This window comes from Myxine glutinosa, chromosome 1 (assembly GCF_964187855.1).
Source record: "Myxine glutinosa chromosome 1, kmMyxGlut1.1, whole genome shotgun sequence".
NCBI lineage: Eukaryota > Metazoa > Chordata > Myxini > Myxiniformes > Myxinidae > Myxine > Myxine glutinosa.
The window spans coordinates 148158681-148178248 of NC_136261.1; the positions used below are offsets into that span (position 1 = coordinate 148158681).

The 19568-nt window shown below is 48.8% G+C and overlaps 1 protein-coding gene across 1 annotated transcript; it reads right to left on the minus strand.

The window, feature by feature from the left end:
* Positions 1–1439: 1439 nt before the first annotated feature.
* On the minus strand, positions 1440–18013 carry LOC137430187 (zinc finger protein 143-like). Its single transcript, XM_068120882.2, has 5 exons — positions 17951–18013; positions 7920–8101; positions 6326–6385; positions 5580–5678; positions 1440–2044 (listed from the first exon to the last, which is right to left on the minus strand). Exons 1-5 carry the CDS (start codon positions 18006–18008, stop codon positions 2000–2002), a joined length of 444 nt encoding a protein of 147 aa, XP_067976983.1. The 5' UTR covers positions 18009–18013; the 3' UTR covers positions 1440–1999.
* Positions 18014–19568: the final 1555 nt, after the last annotated feature.

The following is a 19568-nucleotide window of genomic DNA, read 5'->3' on the forward strand; positions in this document are numbered from 1 at the left end:
TGCCGATATTAAAGTCCAACATGCTCCTTAGCAACACCTTTAATGGTATGAATGAATGAATGAATGATCGTTTTAAGGCCATTTTCCCCGCTAGAGCGGGGGTTAGCCTTACGGGCCCCATGACAATCATGGTTCCCTGTTTGAGGCAATGTTTTAATGGCCGGATGCCCTTCCTGACACAAACCCTTGGTCACGCTCTTACGATGCGCAGGGATACGGTGTACCTATTCTAAATCGGGGTACACACCGTGATCATTCATCTCAGCAAGCTGGTACTCAATTTGCCGACCTCGGAAGGATGACAGGCTGAGTCAACCCCCCTGGCGTTAATTCAGCGATCGACCGGGATTCGAACCCAGGATCCTAGGATCCCAAGCCAGCACCCTAACCGCTAAGCCAACACCACGGATACCTTCAATGGTATAAATAATAATATTCAGCAAAATACTGTACAGTAAAGGGTGTTTATAAAGTCCCTATCTATTTAGTTACCTGTTATTTCTCTGAAATAGAGACTTTATAAACACCATGTATAGTAAAAATGCATTTTTCTGTCTATAATCTCTGTGTTGTGATCCTATTAGCCTAAAAACTGCTAAATGCATCATATTTTCTGAAAGCCTGATTTATACAGATTATGAAAATCCTACTACGTATATTAAATAAGGCAATTATTCTCTGTATGTGTGCACATCTGAAAATTATATGTAAAAAAAAACAGGACTGTGCCAATCTCCACCAAAATTAGCATACGTGGTAGTACCCAGAGTTAGGTCATGGGTACAAAATACATCCCCTCCCCCTTGCGACGGGGGAAGGGGAGATTAATGATTTTGGCCTGTGCACGTGCCACAGTGCAAGTGGTTTACTGACCCCTGCTGCAGACAGGAGGGATTATTAGCCACGGCACAAAATCTATTTGCCCCATCTTCCCCACTGCCCCTCCCCTCCAAACCCCCCAGGCTTCTCCTAAAAGGGAGCGGGTGTTTCTAATATTTAAACAAATGGTCAAATTTGTGCAAATGTGGTCAAATCTGATCAGTCGGAAAAAAAATCCCACAAAATTGAGATTGTCATCCACCTCTAATTTTACAGAGTGAGTTATGTGCAGCTTGTCACAAAAATGCCATTGAAAGAAAGGCTGGCTGAATAAATAAATAAATTAATCATTTAACTTCAAACCATGCTTTCAACACTTCACAGGCACAGCAAAATAAAGCTTGTTTTCTCACCTGCTTGCACTTGTTTATTAGTGGAATAAACTTCATGGTTTTTTAAATTCCCTTTAAGAGGATGCCTATATACCAGTGCCATGGCCAGATTCCAATTTATGTTCAATGCTCATTATTTTGCGAAGGGTGAGCATTGCGATTTAACACACAGGACCTAAATGAGCAAACCATGGACAAAATAAACAGTTAAATTTAACCAAACCTGGGAAAATTTATCATTTTATTCCGATAGTTTTGTTTAAATTATTCGGTTAAACATCGCCACACCATTTTAAAGCTTAAAAGGAACATCTAAATTGAGTCCTATGACGATGTTGGAATGGCATGACGCATTTGCATTTCCACCACCATATTGAAGTCATCAATCATCATGCATTTCCAGGTTCAAATAGTCCATTTCTCCTTCCTGCCTCCCAAACAATTTCCAAGAAAAAACGAAGTAAACAAACACACAAAAAATAATTATTAACTACCTGAAAGTATTGAATTTTGGGAACAGGAACAAAAAAAACAAGCATTTTCGCACAAATCCAAAACAATGCACTGCTTAGCACTGCTCACAGACCGATATTCTGCTCACATTGAAAGAATGTACCTTTAGTAGATTAGAGTGAATCCTGCCACATTCAATGAAACCAAAATTATCCCTTGCAGCCCTGACAGCATTATCCTACATTGAGAGGCCTGCTGATTTAAACCCACGCTAAGTCGCTGTCAAATAGTGTGACCAGTGCATACAATTGTAGACGCATGAGGAACACCACAAATCAAGGCACCGAATGGCCATGGACTGCTTCACAACTGCTGCTCCTCTAACTGTGGAAATGGAAGAAGAGAGAAAGGCAAAAACACAAACATGCTAGTGGGGACCAATTAGGGGAAAATAAGCAAAAATATTCATCCTAATGAGATTGAATGGAACATTTAAACAAAACAACCCTCAATTTTTATCAGAAAAAAAAACATTCAATGGAGAGTTAAATACAAAAAAAAAAAACATGAACAAGAAAATGGAACTCAATTATTGTGCTAGTCTGGCATATCTGTACAGTTGAAAAAAGGAATAAAAAAGGATGTAATGCACCTGGTTACCTGGTTAAATTTCTTTACAGTTTTGGTAGTAATGTACCTGGTTAAACTAGAATAGGAAAAGGTGATGGTTGGGGGAAGAGAGAGACGTTGGAGGAATGAGACAGGGCCACAAAAGACAAGCGGCTACCAGTCAAGAGAGAAGAGTTGGTTCAGGCTGTGGCTGAACATGCTTTTTAGGTGGCAAAACCCCAGAATTGCCCTACCATCCCCAAATCATCAAGGTGAAAAAGTTATTAAAAGAAACAAAAGTACACAATGTGACCCTCAAATTTCTGCTTCACATACTTATCCAAAAACAAAAAATATAAAACAAAACATCCAAGTAGTAAGTGTGGCTTCAGAATTTCCCAAAAAATTATGTGGAGATGGCCATTTTTTGTCGACAATTACGAGCCATAAATGACAAGGGTCCATCAGGTGAGGGAGGGGAGTAAAGTTTGTTCACGACATTAAGAAAATCGTGGCTTAAGGGGGTCTACCAGGGGTCAAAGTGGATCCACGTTTGACCCCCCAATATAGGAAGTTGCTTTTTCTTCTGAAGCTAAAAACACTATTTCGATGAAACTTGACGACAACCTTCATCACCCATGATGTACCAATGTTTGTTCACGGCACTATGAAAATCGAAGTCAAAGGGGGTTGGGGGAGGGGGCGGGGGGGTGGTTGCCCCCAAAATAGATATTTTTTGTTTGTTTGTTTAAAGTCTTTAGATTATGTTCGTATGATTCTACATGCTGTCCTGTCTTCCAGCAACCATTGAAATTGGTTTAAAATACCTTTAGTCAGTGCAGTATACTGTTTATTCTACCAACTGAGCGCCAGGGGTATCGCCCCTACGTTTTTCAAACATCATCGAGGCTCGTGGAAGAGCAAGAACACAGAACAGACAATGACATTCACGGGAGCAACAAAAGTCGACACAATAAGTAGAACCCAAATCCACAAAGATCACTACTGGTGTCCCTGTACGGTGGAAAATAAAATCAGGCACACAATAATTACCCTTAAAAGAGAGAAAAAAGTATTTTTGGAGCCATTTTACCTCGCATCCAGTGGAGCCAATAACAGGTTACTGAATTTAATCGGGTTAGAAAAAAAATATCGCTTTTTCCGAAAACAAATTCCAATTTCAGTCTAGATTTTGACAATTATTTAGGCCATTAGTTACAATTGTCAAATATGGATTCAGATTTTGAATATCAGCTTTTAATACGCCTCGACGATACATTATTCAATCCTTGGTCTATGAGGTATACTTTGCAATAAATGGCTGTGTGGTGGAATGTCAGGAGCCATTCACATTGCACCTAGCCTCACGCAGCCAATCAGTGTAAACTGCGAACAGACTAACGGACAGACATCTGTCACTCAGATATACATATACAGTCGGACCCTGACATTTGCGGGGTATACATTCCTGGAGAATGCCGCAAATATCGAATCCATAAATGTGGGGGCATTGTTTGAATAGGGGTAAAAAAACAACATTTTTACTACATGGTCTAAGCTCGGGAAAGAGCCATGACACAGAAGAAATCATGGCACAACATAACAAAGGGAACAACATGAGAAAGGGGAAACGCCAACATCAGGATGGAGGGAGAAAACATATGGAGACGGACAAACAAGGGCAGGCAATATGGGGTGACAAGGCGCCATCAGGTTTTAGAAAGCTCATTCTTGAGATTGGACAGATGTTGTTTCTGGCTCTCCCTCGAGCATACACACTTGTTGCAAGCTTTGTGGAATGATCTGAGGTCGTCTTCAGGTGGACAAGGCAAGTTTTATTAAAGCAACTGCTTCACCACACGATTCAGAGTACCAAGAGCGGGAGGGCGACATACATATGCAGGTCGATATGAACCCCCGTTGCTTAGGCTTTCAGTCATAACCCTCAAAATGTTGTCATTTCTTCCAATAGCATTAAAACTACTTTCAGTAGTACACTACATGATCAAAAGTATGCGGACACCCCTTCTAATTAGTGGATTCGGCTGTTTCAGCCACCCATTGTTGACAGGTATATATAATATAATCAAGCACATAGCCATGAAATCTACATATACAAACACTGGCAGTAGAATGAGCCATACTGAAGAGCTCAGTGACTTTCAACATGGCACCGTCATAGGATGCCACCTTTGCAACAAGTCAGTTTGTCAAATTTCTTCCATGCTAGAGCTGCCCCGGTCAACTGTAAGTGCTGTTATTGTGAAGTGGAAATGTCTCGGAGCAGCAACAGCTCAGCTGCGATGTGATAGGCCACACAAGCCAACAGAACGGGAATGCCGTGTGCTGAAGCGCTTAAAAATCATCTGTCCTCGGTTGCAACACTCACTACCGAGTTCCAAACTGCCTCTGGAAGCAACGTCAGCACAACAACTGTTCGTCGGGAGCTTCATTAAATGGGTTTCCATGGCCGAGCAGACGCACACAAGCCTAAGATCACCATGCGCAATGCCAAGCGTCGGCTGGAGTGGTGTAAAGCTCGCAGCCATTGGACACTGGAGCAGTGGAAATGTGTTATCTGGAGTGATGAATCACGCTTCACCATCTGGCAGTCCGACGGACGAATCTGTGTTTGGAGGATGCCAGGAGAACGCTACCTGCCCGGATGCATAGTGCCAACTGTAAAGTTTGTTGGAGGAGGAATAATGGTCTGGGGCTGTTTTTCATGGTTCGGGCTCGGCCCCTTAGTTCCAGTGAAGGGAAATCTTAACGCTACAGCATACAATGACATTCTAGACAATTGTGTGCTTCCAACTTTGTGGCAACAGTTTGGGGAAGGCCCTTTCCCGTTTCAGCATGACAATGGCCCCATGCACAACGCAAGGTCCATACAGAAATGGTTTGTCGAGATCGGTGTGGAAGAACCTGACTGGCCTGCACAGAGCCCTGACCTCAACCCCATCGAACACCTTTGGGATGAATTGGAACGCCGACTGCGAGCCAGGCCTAATCACCCAACATCAGTGCCCGACCTCAGTAATGCTCTTGTGGCTGAATGGAAGCAATGTTCCAACATCTCGTGGAAAGTCTTCCCAGAAGAGTGGAGGCTTTTATAGCAGCAAAGGGGGGACCAACTCCATTTTAATGCCCATTATTTTGGAATGAGATGTTCGATATTCGGGTGTCCACATACTTTTGATCATTTAGTGTATACTCATTAATAAAGACGAGTAAGGCATGTTCACTGCATTTCTCACAAATATGCTGCAACATTTCCAACAAATATCAGGAAACAGGTAAAGTTACCTTGAGGTGGTGTGCTGCGGTGTAAGGTCTGCCACAATCTACATAGTTGCAGCGAAAGGCCTTCTCCCCTACCTGCGTCACTCCTACTGGCCTTGAGGGCTGAAAACACAAAATCCACAAGCAACGGTACAAAAAGTGGAAAAACTATTTCTATAAGAAAACACGAAGTTGTGCAACTACGAGTTCAATTGGTGGAGAAAAATAATTGAAATCAAAGCCCAAATGACACTTTCGGAAGAAATTCAAGAAAAAAAAAAAACTAAGTAGTGAATACAAGTTTTGATACATAGTATACTACTGGATTAAGAGCAGTATCTGATGTGAATCGACATATGCTAAGAAATAATGTGGCATCAGTGACACCAACAGTAGAGCTGAAGGACATTAGATGTCCGAGCACGAATTTAATAATTTTTTAAAAGGGAGGGAGGGATTTCTTTTTTGCATGTACACATAAAAATATGCAATAAATTAAATAAGACATGATTAAATAAAATGACTTCAAACATGAAGACAAGAAAAGCAAAATGGATTACAAGAAGGGAGGCTGGAGATTCAGGGTAGGTTTGAGTGGGTGAAACAAAGAATAAATTATGCTCAGAAAACTTTGCTTATCATTTATGTGGAGCCAGCAATGTCAAGATTGGCCAATAAACATTTGACGTCACGTCATATTTTTAACCAATGGCTGAATTTTGGCAATTAATCCATAATTAGAAATGGTGTAATCTACAAACCAAGCGCACCTTTCGAAGCCTGTCATTGCCAACATCATCCAACGACACTCTCTCTTCGCCTCCCGTGTTCTACAGTAGGAATGAATGACAGATACATCAAAAACCTCCGAAAATTAATCAATCACGGCCTATTTTACAGGATACTCACCTTTAAGCTGTCTATCCTGGGACTTGGACAAACAAACGGACTCAAATGTAATACCTCTCCTCTGGCGATGGTAATAACTGGTGCCGTTAAACAAGTAGCAATAATACAATCTTACAGGATAGTGACAAAGGAGGGATCGTGAAAAGGTCTATAATCGAGGCAGTCAAAAGACATACCAATTTATTTGTTTTCTATTTAAACTAGAACGGCACTCTTCGATGTCGCGACGTCGACCGATATGCCTGTGCCCACATTATATCATTATACATACTTGTACCGGGTTTGCTTCAAATCCAATCAGCTGTTGTGAAGTATCACATTTTTACACAACAAGACCTCTGACCTTTGACGTCTTGACCCCAAAATCGAATCAGTCCATCTTTGCATCATACCATATAATTTATACCAAGTTTGGTGAAAATCCCATGACTGGTTCACAAGTTAGCTCAGTAACAGAATTTTTACCCAACGGGACGTCTGACATTTGACCTTTATCATTATTATTATTATTATTTATTTATATTTATTTATTTATATTTGAAATACATGAGCTTAGGCTCGGAAAAGAGCGCACGCACGCATGGACGCACGCACACACACTGATGAGACAAACACTTAACACAGCCACTGAGCTTGGTGGAAGTGACGTCACCACTGTCACTTCCCGGGATACTCTGGGGACCAGCGACGTCATAACAATGGCGCAGCTTTTCTCATCGAACTCAGCGGGGCATTTGGTCAAGAGAAATTTCCTCCTCCCCATGGATGCCATCCAATGGGGATTGTCCGTGCTCTATCCTTTTCAAGCAAAGAAGCAGCAAGTACCATTTTTAAAGTCTTTGGTATGACTTGAACCGGTCCAATCCGGATGGGTGTTTTTTCGGAGACACCATCTCCTTACTGGATGGCCGTTGGCTCCCCACAGGAGCTCATCCGCCCTTTACCAGGTGTTGTTTTTGGTCCTGGCAAGTGTCACAGTCACCCTGCCAACGAGCAAAGCTAGTGATGGGTGTCGGTTTAGTCGCCGACAACCCGACTATGAGGCAGGTAGCACTGGGTTACATGTTATCAGTGGCAGTCCCACAAGACTGACCTGACCACAGCTTTTGACCCCAACATCTAATCAGTTCCATATTTACATCATTATAATACCAGTACCAAGTTTGACTTGGATTCATTCAGCCGTTCTCAAGTTATAAACCTATTACAGACTCTGACTTTTGACCTCTTGACCCCAAATCAAATCAGTTCATTATTGCATCATAATACATACCTGTACCAAGTTTGATTTAGATTCCTTCAGCCGTTCTTAAGTTATCACGGCAAAGAAAACCTATCATGGGCGGACGGACAGCTGGACGGTAAACCCGAAAACATCATGGCAGTCGCCGGTGGCATGAAGTTTGTGAAAAATCTCACCATGAAGAGCATTTATTTTGTGACAGGTTTACTCACCACTGTGGCATATTGTTCCAACGCACATAAAGCATCAGAGTCTACGTTCATGATGGCCGGATGTGCTGAGCCCCGTGAATGACCATCCGGAGTGTGTGAGGCACTCGATGCCGCCAGATGGATGTATGCTGTTGTGCCATCTTCTAACTGCACAGTTTGCACTGAGATGGTATCATATCCTTCTATGGGGTATCAAGAAGAGATAAAATATCAAATAAGTGAGGAAGCCTATTATGATTGTTGACTTCGTGTGTGTAGTTTCAGGGAAAAGAGCAAATACCTATTTTGGGGGGGTCAAACCTGGATCCACTTTGACCCCCATAGACCCCTTTAAGCTTTGATTTTCTTAGTGCCATGATTACCTTCGGTACATCACGGGTGATGAAGGTTGTGATCAAGTTTCATCTAAATATTGTGTGTATTTTCAGAGAAAAAAAAAGGAAATTCCTATTTTAGGGGGGGGGGGGGGGTGGTGGGGAGGGGTTCAAACCTGGATCCACTTTGACCCCCTGGTAGACCCCTTCGACCCCGATTTTTTTTAATGCTGTGAACAAACTTTAGTCACAACACAACAAATATCATTTGTGCCAAATCTGGTCGCAATCCCATCAGCGGTTTTGGAGAAGAAGTTGCAAGTGTTTACGGACTGACAACGTGCCATTGCATGAGCTCCCCTGAACTTCCTTCCAGGTGAGCCAAAAATGCAGACACGCACGCCAAACGTACGGACGTTATCGAATGCCTAACCCTGCTTTTCGCTTTGTAAGTGCAGAGTAAAAAAACAAACAAACAAACAAAAAAAAAACTACAACGGCACATCAAATGTCGCGACGTCGACCGATATGCCACCACCCACATTAATCCATTATTATACATACTTGTACAAAGTTTGATTTGATCGCTTCAGCTGTTCTCAAGTATCACATTTTTACCTGACATGACCTCTGACGGCAAAATCTAATCAGTTCATCTTTTCATCGAAATACATGCTTATACCAACTTTGGTCAAAATCCCATCACTGGTTCACAGGTTATCACGGTAACAGGATCTTTACCTGACATGACCTTTGACCTCCTGACCCCAAAATCGAATCAGTTAATCTTTACCTCATTCTACATACCTGCACCAAGTTTGACTTAAATCCCTTCAGCCGTTCTCAAGTTATCGCGGTAACGAAAACCTATCACGGACCGACGTACAGACTCGCCGATGGACGGACAATCCAAAAACAAAACGCCTCAGGCGACTTCGTCGGCGGAGGCATAAAAAAAAAACCAGACAAGTACAAGACAAAAAGATAAACCAATAGATCAGACAGAAAACAAAATTCCTTCACGTTCTGGTGACAATGACAAAACTGAAATGGAACTGGGCTGGATACGCACCAACAAGACCGAACTGGCTTTACAAAATCACAACAAAGAGAAGGCCCGGGAAGAACTAGAGGTGGAACAAAGAGAAGATGGAGACATGAAATTGAAACATTCGTTGGAGTACAATGCCCTCAATTAATTTAATAGCAATACATTTGTGTTTAATAGTTAATTTAACAGAATTTAATAGCCATATTTAACAATATATTGTTGCGGTTTTGAAAGTGTACATATTTGATTAATAAAGGTTAAAGTGTACATATTTGCACCATCTCTCTGGCTCCGACCTCACCCTCTCTGACCACTTAGCCATCACCATGACCATCAACATCCCTGCCCCAGCACCAAGGCATTATCGCACTATCAACTTCCGTAAGCTGAACGCTCTTTCACCTACCTCATTCTCATCCACCCTCTCTGAAAAAATGTCCACTTCTCCCTTCATTGACCTCCACACCCCTTCCGACCTCACTGACTACTACAACCACACTCTCTCCTCCTGCCTTGACCAGCTTGCGCCTGTAAAAACCAAAACAGTTTCTTTCACCCATTCTGCTCCCTGGTTTACCCCTGAACTCCGCCTGATGAAAACTCGTGCTCGCCAACTTGAAAGACTCCGCAATAAAACAGGTCTCACAATTCACTCCCAAGCCTACAAGGACCACCTACAACACTACAAAGATGCCCTCTCCCGCGCCCGCTCCGCCGACTACTCTCAAATTATCCACTCTGGCTCCGGAAACCCAAAAGCACTCTTCTCTACAATAAACAAACTCCTCAGCCCCCTGAACACCACCACCCAGTCATTCACAGTAGACAACTGCATCTCCTTCCTTTCATTCTTCCAACGCAAAATTGAAAACATCTACAACAGCTTGACCACTGCCGCACCCGCTCCCCCTCAAACCACCTGCCCCCCCTTATCCTGTCAACCCCTGTCTCAATTCTCCCCAATCTCCCCTACTGACCTCTCTGAACTCCTCATAGGAATGAAAACTGCCACCTGCACTCTTGACCCCATCCCCTCCAGCTTTGTCAAGGCCTCCCTTCCTGCTCTCTCTCCACTTATCATTGCAACAATAAACTCCTCCCTGTCTACAGGCATCGTCCCACCATCCCTCAAAATTGCTGCTGTTACCCCCATTCTGAAAAAACCTGGACTAAACCCTGACACCCTAAACAACACTTCAGACCCATCTCCAACCTACCCTTTCTGTTGAAAGTTTTGGAACGCGCTGTAGCCACTCAACTCAAACATCACCTCTCTGCCAATAACCTGTATGAAACATTCCAATCCGGATTCCGCTCCAACCACAGTACTGAAACTGCTCTCTTCAAAATCACCAACGACCTTCTCCTCTCCTCTGACGCTGGCAACCTCAACATTCTCATCCTCCTCGACCTCGCGCCGCCTTTGACACCATCGATCACACCATCCTCCTCACCAGACTTGAAACCACCTTTAACGTTACCGGCACTGCCCTCTCTTGGATTAAATCATACCTCTCTGACAGACGCCAGTTCATCTCCATCAATAACTGCAAATCCCCCACTGCTCCCCTCCCCCAAGGTGTCCCCCAAGGTTCAGTTATTGGCCCCCTCCTCTTCATCCTTTACCTGTCCCCCCTCGGTCACTTAATCCGCCGTCATGGTCTCCAATTCCACTGCTTCGCCGATGACATCCAGCTTTTCATCTCCACCAAGTCCATCTCACCGCCACCCACTCTATCCTGACAAACTGCATCACTGAAATAAAATCCTGGCTTCAAATCAACTTCCTCAAACTTAACTATGATAAATCTGAAATAATCATCATTGGCCCAAAAACGCTCATAAAATCCACCCATAACTTTGCCCTCAACATCGACGGTATCCCAGTATCCACCTCCCCTCACATCCGGAATCTTGGCATCATCTTTGACCAAACCCTCTCCTTCGACAAATACACTAAACAGATCACAAAGACAGCCTTCTTTCACCTGAAAAACATCGCCCGTCTCCGTCCATCCCTCTCCTCCACGGCTGCAGAAACCCTCATCCATGCCTTCATCACCTCCCGCCTGGACTCCTGCAATAGCCTCCTCTATGGTTCACCCTAAACAATCACCAATAAACTCCAATACATTCACAACTCCGCTGCCCGTCTACTCACCCATTCCCGGACCCGTGACCACATCACCCCCGTCCTTCACAAGCTTCACTGGCTCCCCATCTCCCAGAGAATCCAGTACAAAATCCTCCTCTTGACCTACAAAGCCCTCCATAACCTGGCCCCATCCTACCTGGCTGACCTCCTCTCCAGACACACTCCCAACCGCAACCTCCGCTCTGCTCGTACCAACCTCCTGACCCCCCCCCCCCATCCAGACCAAATTCAGATCCTGGGGGGACAGGGCCTTCTCCATCGCTGCTCCCACCCTCTGGAACTCACTTCCTCACACCATCAGAGACTCCTCCTCACTCACCACATTCAAAACATCACTCAAGACCCACCTGTTCAACACTGCATTCAACATTTAATCCACAGCATTTAACCCCTGACTATCTCTTCTCCTTCTCCCTCCTTTTTGCTTGGAAAATTTCCCTATTGATTCTTGTCTTTTTGCAATTGTTTTTATGTTTTGCTATGCACTTTGTTTTGCACTCTGTCGAAGCGTCTTTGGGCTCCCTGAAAAGTTCTATATAAAATAAATGCATTATTATTATTATAAAAGGTTCTGCCCCCATAGTTAGTCCACGAGCAACACGTAGGTCACCTTAGAACGTTAGTTATTTCTTAGTATATGTGAGATAAGGCCATTTGCAATAGTTATCATATGCGTTGTGTAAAACAAATCAGAGTAGGCCCCGTTCATTCAGCAGCCCTCCCTCCAATAGACTCCATTGCACACCATCCAGTCTGCACCCCATGCCCCATTGCGCCCATCCTGTCTGCACCCCATTGCCCCTTGCATTAGGATGCTGAAAGCAGCCCAAATGCCACGAGGTAAGGCCCAAAAAGGGGGCGGAGCGCGAGGTCAGGGGTGTGGCCACGTCAAGCAGACATCAAGGGCGGAGCCGGTAAGACCCCAACAACCAACCAGGGCTGAGGCGACATCGCCTGACGGGGTGTGGCTAGAGGTTCCAGAGGGTTCGCTGGGCGTGGCAATAAAACCCTTTGCGTGAGGCCCCCACCTCAGTTATGAGAAGACAAAAAAAATTCCACTCGCCTGCCTCTTCAAGACAAAAAAATAATAATCAAGAAACAATCCTGAGTTTCCAACTTATTGCTAAATTGATAGCTCAGATGGATGCACCTAATATGCACCCATAATAATAATATAAACCACGGTGCCAATGAAAAAAAATATGGGATAAAAAGTTTCTCCAAACTGTCCCTATTTCTTGATGATTATTTTTTTGTATTAGTGACTGTCCCGATTCACCCGTAAAACGGGGTGGATAGGGACAGCCATAAAAATCCTATTTATTCCTATTTAACCCATATATGGGGTTAATATGGACTATAAGTTGATTTTTTTTTAAAAACAAGAGAACACTTTCAACCCAAATATCAACAAATCAGTATGGTTATCAATTTTCAGCGAAAAAAGTTTCCGAACTTTTTTTCAGTTTGAGTCCCGAGTCACCTTGCTGTCCCTATTCATCCCATTTCACGGGACTCAGGAATTCATGGATCATGTGTAAGCCACACTCCCTTTAATTAATTACCGAGCTGCTTCACGTCGACCGTCGACGACTCCTTGAACCCCGCCAATTATTATTCTCACCTACTTGTGGGATCGGCCAAGGGACATTTTTAAGAAAAGTCTTTCACGAACTGGCAGGACAGGCCTGACTTTGTCGGCGGTAACGAGCCTGCTCTTCACGAAAGACACTGGGATCTTTTAACTTACCCTTGTAGCGGCTACCGCTGGGTTTTCACAATCGCCTTGCACCTATCAAGGACGCGGAGCGATCACCATGCCGGGCTCGTCCAGGACGCTGGGCCACGCCCCCTCTCGCCTTTCCTGGGCAAACGCTCCGGGATAATATGTATATATATTGCTGCCCGATAAACGGGCTTTTCAGAGTGCCTGAGTGTTTGGTTTGATTAAAGCAACTCGGATGAATTCCAGCTTTTTGTCGTGTCCATTCTTCCGATCGACGTGGGAGCCCCAGCTCCTTCATTGGTGACCTACCGACATGGACACGGCAGTTGCCCTTAAACTGCCTACCTTCTGGGAGGCTCACGCGGCGGTTTGGTTCGCACAGGCGGATTCCCTGTTCGCCCTGCGAGGCATCACGGCCGACGACACCCGCTTCCACCATGTGGTAGCAGCGCTCGGTTCGGCCACCGCGGCCCGCGCCCTGAGCCTCCTCAAGAGCCCGCCAGCCGCTGACAAATACGGCGCGATTAAGAAGCTTCTCCTCGACGCTTTAGCCCTCCCATCGGCGGAACGCGCACGGCGCCTGCTCGACCTGCCCGAGCTCGGCGACACGCGCCCTTCCGAGCGAATGGACTACATGCTTTCACTGCTCGGCGAGCACTCTCCGGCATTCCTGTTCCGGGAGCTGTTCCTCCGTCAGCTGCCTAACCCGGTACGCCTCGCCCTGGCAAGCACGACGATCACAGATCCCCGGGCCCTTGCCAGAGAAGCGGACAAGATCTCCGCCGCAGGACAGCGCATTGCAGCGGAGACATGGGACCCACCGCCGTCCGACGCAACACCCATGGCGCCCGAGCACCCGGCACGGTCGACGACCGAACTGCCGATGCAATTGGCGGCCGCTACACCGAGCCGACCACCTCCAGCACGACGACCGGGGCCTCCACCTGACCAAGCGTGGTGTTACTATCATGCCAGGTTCGGACAGAAGGCCCGGACATGCCGACCCCCGTGCACCTTCGGCAGGCCGGGAAACGGCCGGGCCGGCGTTCATTACCAGCCATGAGCGCCGGCCACACGGGCAACTTACTGTTCATCACGGATAAAGCGTCCGGACGGCGCTTCCTGTGCGACACCGGCGCCCAACTGAGCGTCATACCCGCCTCTGACCAGGACAGGCAATCCGCGGTTTGCGGCCCCTCCTTGGTTGCGGCCAACGGATCGACCATCCGCACCTTCGGCCCGCGCAACGTCACCCTCTGCTTCGGCGGCCAACGCTTTGCTTGGACGTTTGTAACCGCAAACGTGCCCATGGCTCTGCTAGGCGCCGACTTCCTCTGCGCACACGGACTGCTGGTGGACGTCCAACGGCGTCGTTTAATCAACGCCGAAACCTTCAGCTCCCTGGTATGCACATTGAGCAGCTCCGCGCCGACCGAGCTGGCATGCGCCGTCCCGGCGGCGAACGAGTTTGCTTGCCTGCTCACGGAGTTCCCGGCCCTCACGCGGCCAACGTTTTCGGCCGTCGCAGTACGGCATGGGATCGAGCACCACATACCAACCACGGGCCCGCCGGTCTACGCCAGGGCCCGCCGCCTCGACGCAGCCAAGCTCGCCGTGGCGAAGGCCGAATTCGACGCGTTGGAGCACCTCGGCATCGTGCGGCGCTCCGATAGCGCGTGGGCCTCGCCACTGCACATCGTGCCAAAGCCGGGGGGTGGATGGCGCCCGTGTGGCGACTACCGCCATCTCAATGACGCTACCACCCCCGACAGGTACCCGATCCCGCATATCCAAGACTTCTCCGCCCGTCTGGCGGGACGGGTCATTTTTTCGAAAATTGATCTCATACGGGGATATCACCAGGTACCTGTCAGGGCGGCCGACGTCCCTAAAACGGCAGTCATCACGCCGTTCGGCTTATTCGAATTCTTGCGGATGCCGTTTGGTCTCAAGAACGCGGCTCAGGCGTTCCAGCGCTTGATGGACGGCGTGCTGCGTGACCTGCTGTTCCTTTTCGTTTACCTGGACGACATCCTCGTCGCCAGCACGTCCCGGGCCGAGCACCTCCTCCACCTCCGAACACTGTTCGGGCGCCTCAGCGAGCACGGCCTCATCGTCAACCCGGCCAAATGCCACTTCGGCACGACGGCCGTTGATTTTTTGGGCCACCACATCACCAGGAACGGGGCCGTGCCGCTGCCAACCAAGGTCGAGGCCATCACCACGTTCCCGCGTCCCCTCACCATAAAGGCCCTGCAGGAATTCCTGGGAATGGTGAATTTTTATCACCGCTTCGTGCTCCGCGCTGCTCAACTCATGCGGCCCCTCTACGAAGCCCTCCGGGGCAAGCCGGCCAAGCACGACATCGCCTGGTCCGCAGCAATGGATGCGGCCTTCCAAAGCTCAAAGCGGGCCCTCGCCGACGCAACACTGCTCGCTCACCCGGTGCTCAACGCTCCCATCGCCCTCACCACGGATGCCTCCGACTACGCGGTGGGCGCCGTACATGAGCAATGGGTGAACGGGGTTTGGCAGCCACTCGCTTTTTTCAGCCGGCAGCTCCGGCCGAACGAGCTCAAATACAGCACGTTTGACCGGGAGCTCCTCGGTCTACACCTGGCCGTCCGCCATTTCCGCCACCTCCTGGAGGGCCGACCTTTCACGGCGTTCGTCGACCACAAGCCATTGGTTTATGCCATGGCCAAGGTCACGGAGCCGTGGTCGGCCCGCCAACAGCGCCACCTCTCCGCCGTGTCGGAGTTTACCACGGACATCCGGCACGTCGCCGGCAAAAACAACGCCGTGGCCGACTGTCTTTCCCGGGCCAGCGCGAACGCGGTCCACCTGGGCGTGGACTTTGCGCTTATGGCGGCGGACCAAACCACCGACACCACGGTGCAAGCCCTCCGGGCGGCGGACACGGGCCTCCGCCTGGCCAACATCCCCTTCGCGGACACTGTCCTGCTCTGCGACGTCTCCCAAGGCCAGCCTCGCCCCATCGTGCCCGTCACCTGGCAACGCCGCATCTTCGCCTCCCTCCACGGCCTTTCCCACCCGGGCCGGAAAGCTTCCCAGAAGCTGGTGTCGGCGCGATTCGTCTGGCACGCCTTCGTCGGGACGTCCGCGATTGGACCAGCACCTGCACGGCCTGCCAACGGGCCAAGGTCCACCGACACACCCAGGCCCCGCTGGCACCTTTCACCGTGCCCGAACGACGTTTCGACCACGTCAACGTGGATCTGGTGGGCCCCCTCCCCCCGTCACGGGGGTTCACACACCTGCTCACCATGGTGGACAGGACCACCAGGTGGCCGGAGGCCGTTCCCCTCGTCTCCACCACCACCGCCGACGTGGCGCAGGCTTTCATCGCCACCTGGGTCGCCCGCTTCGGCGCACCGGCGGACATCTCGTCAGACCGCGGACCACAGTTCACCTCCGAGCTGTGGGGCGCGGTCGCACGCAACCTGGGGGTCAAGCTCCACTGTACTACGGCCTACCACCCCCAAGCAAACGGGTTGTGCGAGCGATTCCACCGCTCCATGAAGGCCGCGCTCATGGCCGGCCTTCAGGACGGCGGTTGGGCCGACCGGCTGCCGTGGGTCCTTTTGGGCCTCCGCACGGCCCCCAAGGAGGACCTCCAGGCATCCACCGCCGAGCTTGTCTATGGCCAGGCGCTACGCGTCCCGGGCGAATTCGTGCCCGACGCTACCAGTCCCTGGTCCGCAGCTCACCAGCGCTCGGACCTCCAGGAGGCCGCCCGACGGTTTGCCCCCGTGCCAACATCCCACCACGGTGACCCCCAGTCCTACGTCCCCCCAGCACTTCGCACAGCGGAGTATGTTTTTGTACGTCACGACGCACATCGGGGGCCACTCCGGCCGCCGTACGACGGGCCCTTCCGGGTGCTGCGACGGGACGACAAGTCGTTCGTCATCGACATCGGCGGCAGGTCGGACCGGATTGCGGTGGACCGCCTCAAGCCGGCGCACGTGGACGTCGACCACCCACCACGGGTGGCCCTTCCGCCGCGGCGAGGCCGCCCCCCGTCCACGGTGCCCCCCACTCGACCGCCCACCACCACACCGGACCCCCTCCCACGACCCGCCAGGGGTCGCTTCGGCCGGGTCATCAGGACCCCCCTCAAATTGACCCTGCCGGTGCAAGTCGATTCTGGGGGGACGTGTGTAGCGGCTACCGCTGGGTTTTCACAATCGCCTTGCACCTATCAAGGACGCGGAGCGATCACCATGCCGGGCTCGTCCAGGACGCCCGGGCAGGCCCGCGCTCAACTTGCCAGGCCTCGGTCGGGACGCCCGGGCATGCCCGGGCAGGCTCGCCCTCAACTTGCCAGGCCGCAGCCAGGACGCTGGGCCACGCCCCCTCTCGCCTTTCCTGGGCAAACGCTCCGGGATAATATGTATATATATTGCTGCCCGATAAACGGGCTTTTCAGAGTGCCTGAGTGTTTGGTTTGATTAAAGCAACTCGGATGAATTCCAGCTTTTTGTCGCGTCCATTCTTCCGATCGACGTGGGAGCCCCAGCTCCTTCACCCTCAAGTTATGCCAGCACAAGGGACACCCGGCTTTCCGTCCATCAGAGAGCTTTGTGATACAATCTGTGATCGACCAGAACGTTTATAGTCAGTGTCAGGTTGGGGATCACCGATATGGTGTCATCCACAAGCATCTGTAATAATGTTTTCTTCGTTTTTTGAATTGCGAATCTCTTTACCACACGAAGAATAGCCTGTGCGTTCTGCAAACGTAGATCAAGAAATCCTTACCGGTATCGAATCGTCGTAGCAACGGCACGGCCAATCCGCGCAGGCTGCACGCCGCCATGGCCATCCTGCACAAGTCAAGGACAACGAACAAATCCGGTTGAGACGTCCGTCATGACTTTCCTGCAAAATAACCTTTATAACAACGTGGTATCAAATAATTACCTCGTGTAGCTGCATGTTGACGTCATGCAGCACCTGGAGATGGAACAGGAAGGGAGCGCACAACATGGACGTGACGTCACCACTGTCGTCGACGGCCGTGGAGATTTATTAATTCGTGATTGCGAGGGGGGAAAAAGGGTGGGGTCAAGCCATGGGATAGCCGTCGGTTCCTCTTTACAGGGCAGCACATTGCGGGTGGAATTGGCTGAGATACGGAGGACTCCCAGAGCGCTGCTACGTCTTTTGGTTTTCTCCCCACTATTGTTATGCTAATTCGCCCCCTAAGCTGGAATCGAACCCAGGCTGGAGGCGAAGGTTCTGATTCGTTGCGATGTGCACCAGACCTCTCGTCCACCCATACCCCGATTAATTTCATCTGATCTTGCATATTTAACCCCCACGGTGACAAATAAATGTGAAATATGCATCGTGTCCATCGGATTTTTCACGAATATCTATTTTGAGTTTCCACGTTCACGAAGAAATTATTTTAACTCGTCAAATGGGTTTCATGAAGAAACCAATTGAGTGAAAATTCTCCAACAACGCACTGGATTAATACACCGCCTAATTAACTGTTGACGTTTGCAAGAACGTACAATTCAAAGTTGTTTTTAAAATGTTTTCTTGAATTAAATATTTCATTGAAAACACGAAAATGATTGACAGGGGGGAGGGGGGAGTCTGGAGTGCGTTTGCGGGTTTTCCCAAAATGTGGAGGTCGTGTGCAAGTTTCACACATCCGTGCGGCAGAACACGATGGTTTACTGTTTACGTCCTGCCCACTGGTGGATAGTTTAAATAACTGACTTGTTGGTGTTCTTTGTCGAGCCGTTCTATTGGCTCTTCGAGATCATATGACCTGGAGCCTGGAGGTCAGGGTGCAAATCCTCCATTTTGTGATTGATCAAAGAAAGGGTCGTTTACTTCTGGTGCCATCCGCTTCACATTTGTGCTTCGGGAGGCTCTGTCTGGAAGTAAAAGCTTAACATGCTTCATGATCGTTTCAGATATACGATTATTACATGTATGTATTTGAGATGTTATTACTGAGACATGTGCAGGTCGACAAGAACTTAGGCACGGCACCACGTGATTAGCGATGATCGTGATTAGCGAGAACTTCACGCCGTGATTTTTGACCTGCTCGAGAGGATCAACTGGCTTCGCTTCCTCTCGCCCAATCACAATGTCGTCAACAATATTAACAAGTAGCTCCAGAACGAACTTTACAATGGAAGGTGATAAGCTATCCGTATCTAGTTGATTTCTAGCCCTTTTGGATGGCGTAAGCTTAATTGGAGTAAAAAATGTCGAGAATTTACACTGACAATACGTAACTTTCGAAATGACGTATGGATGCCAACGAAGCCTTTGCGCATGCGCTGTGTGTGCGTTGTCAGTGACTCAGTTCTGCTTCTGCTCGAAGGGCACTTTTAACTTGATGTTGCTCGCA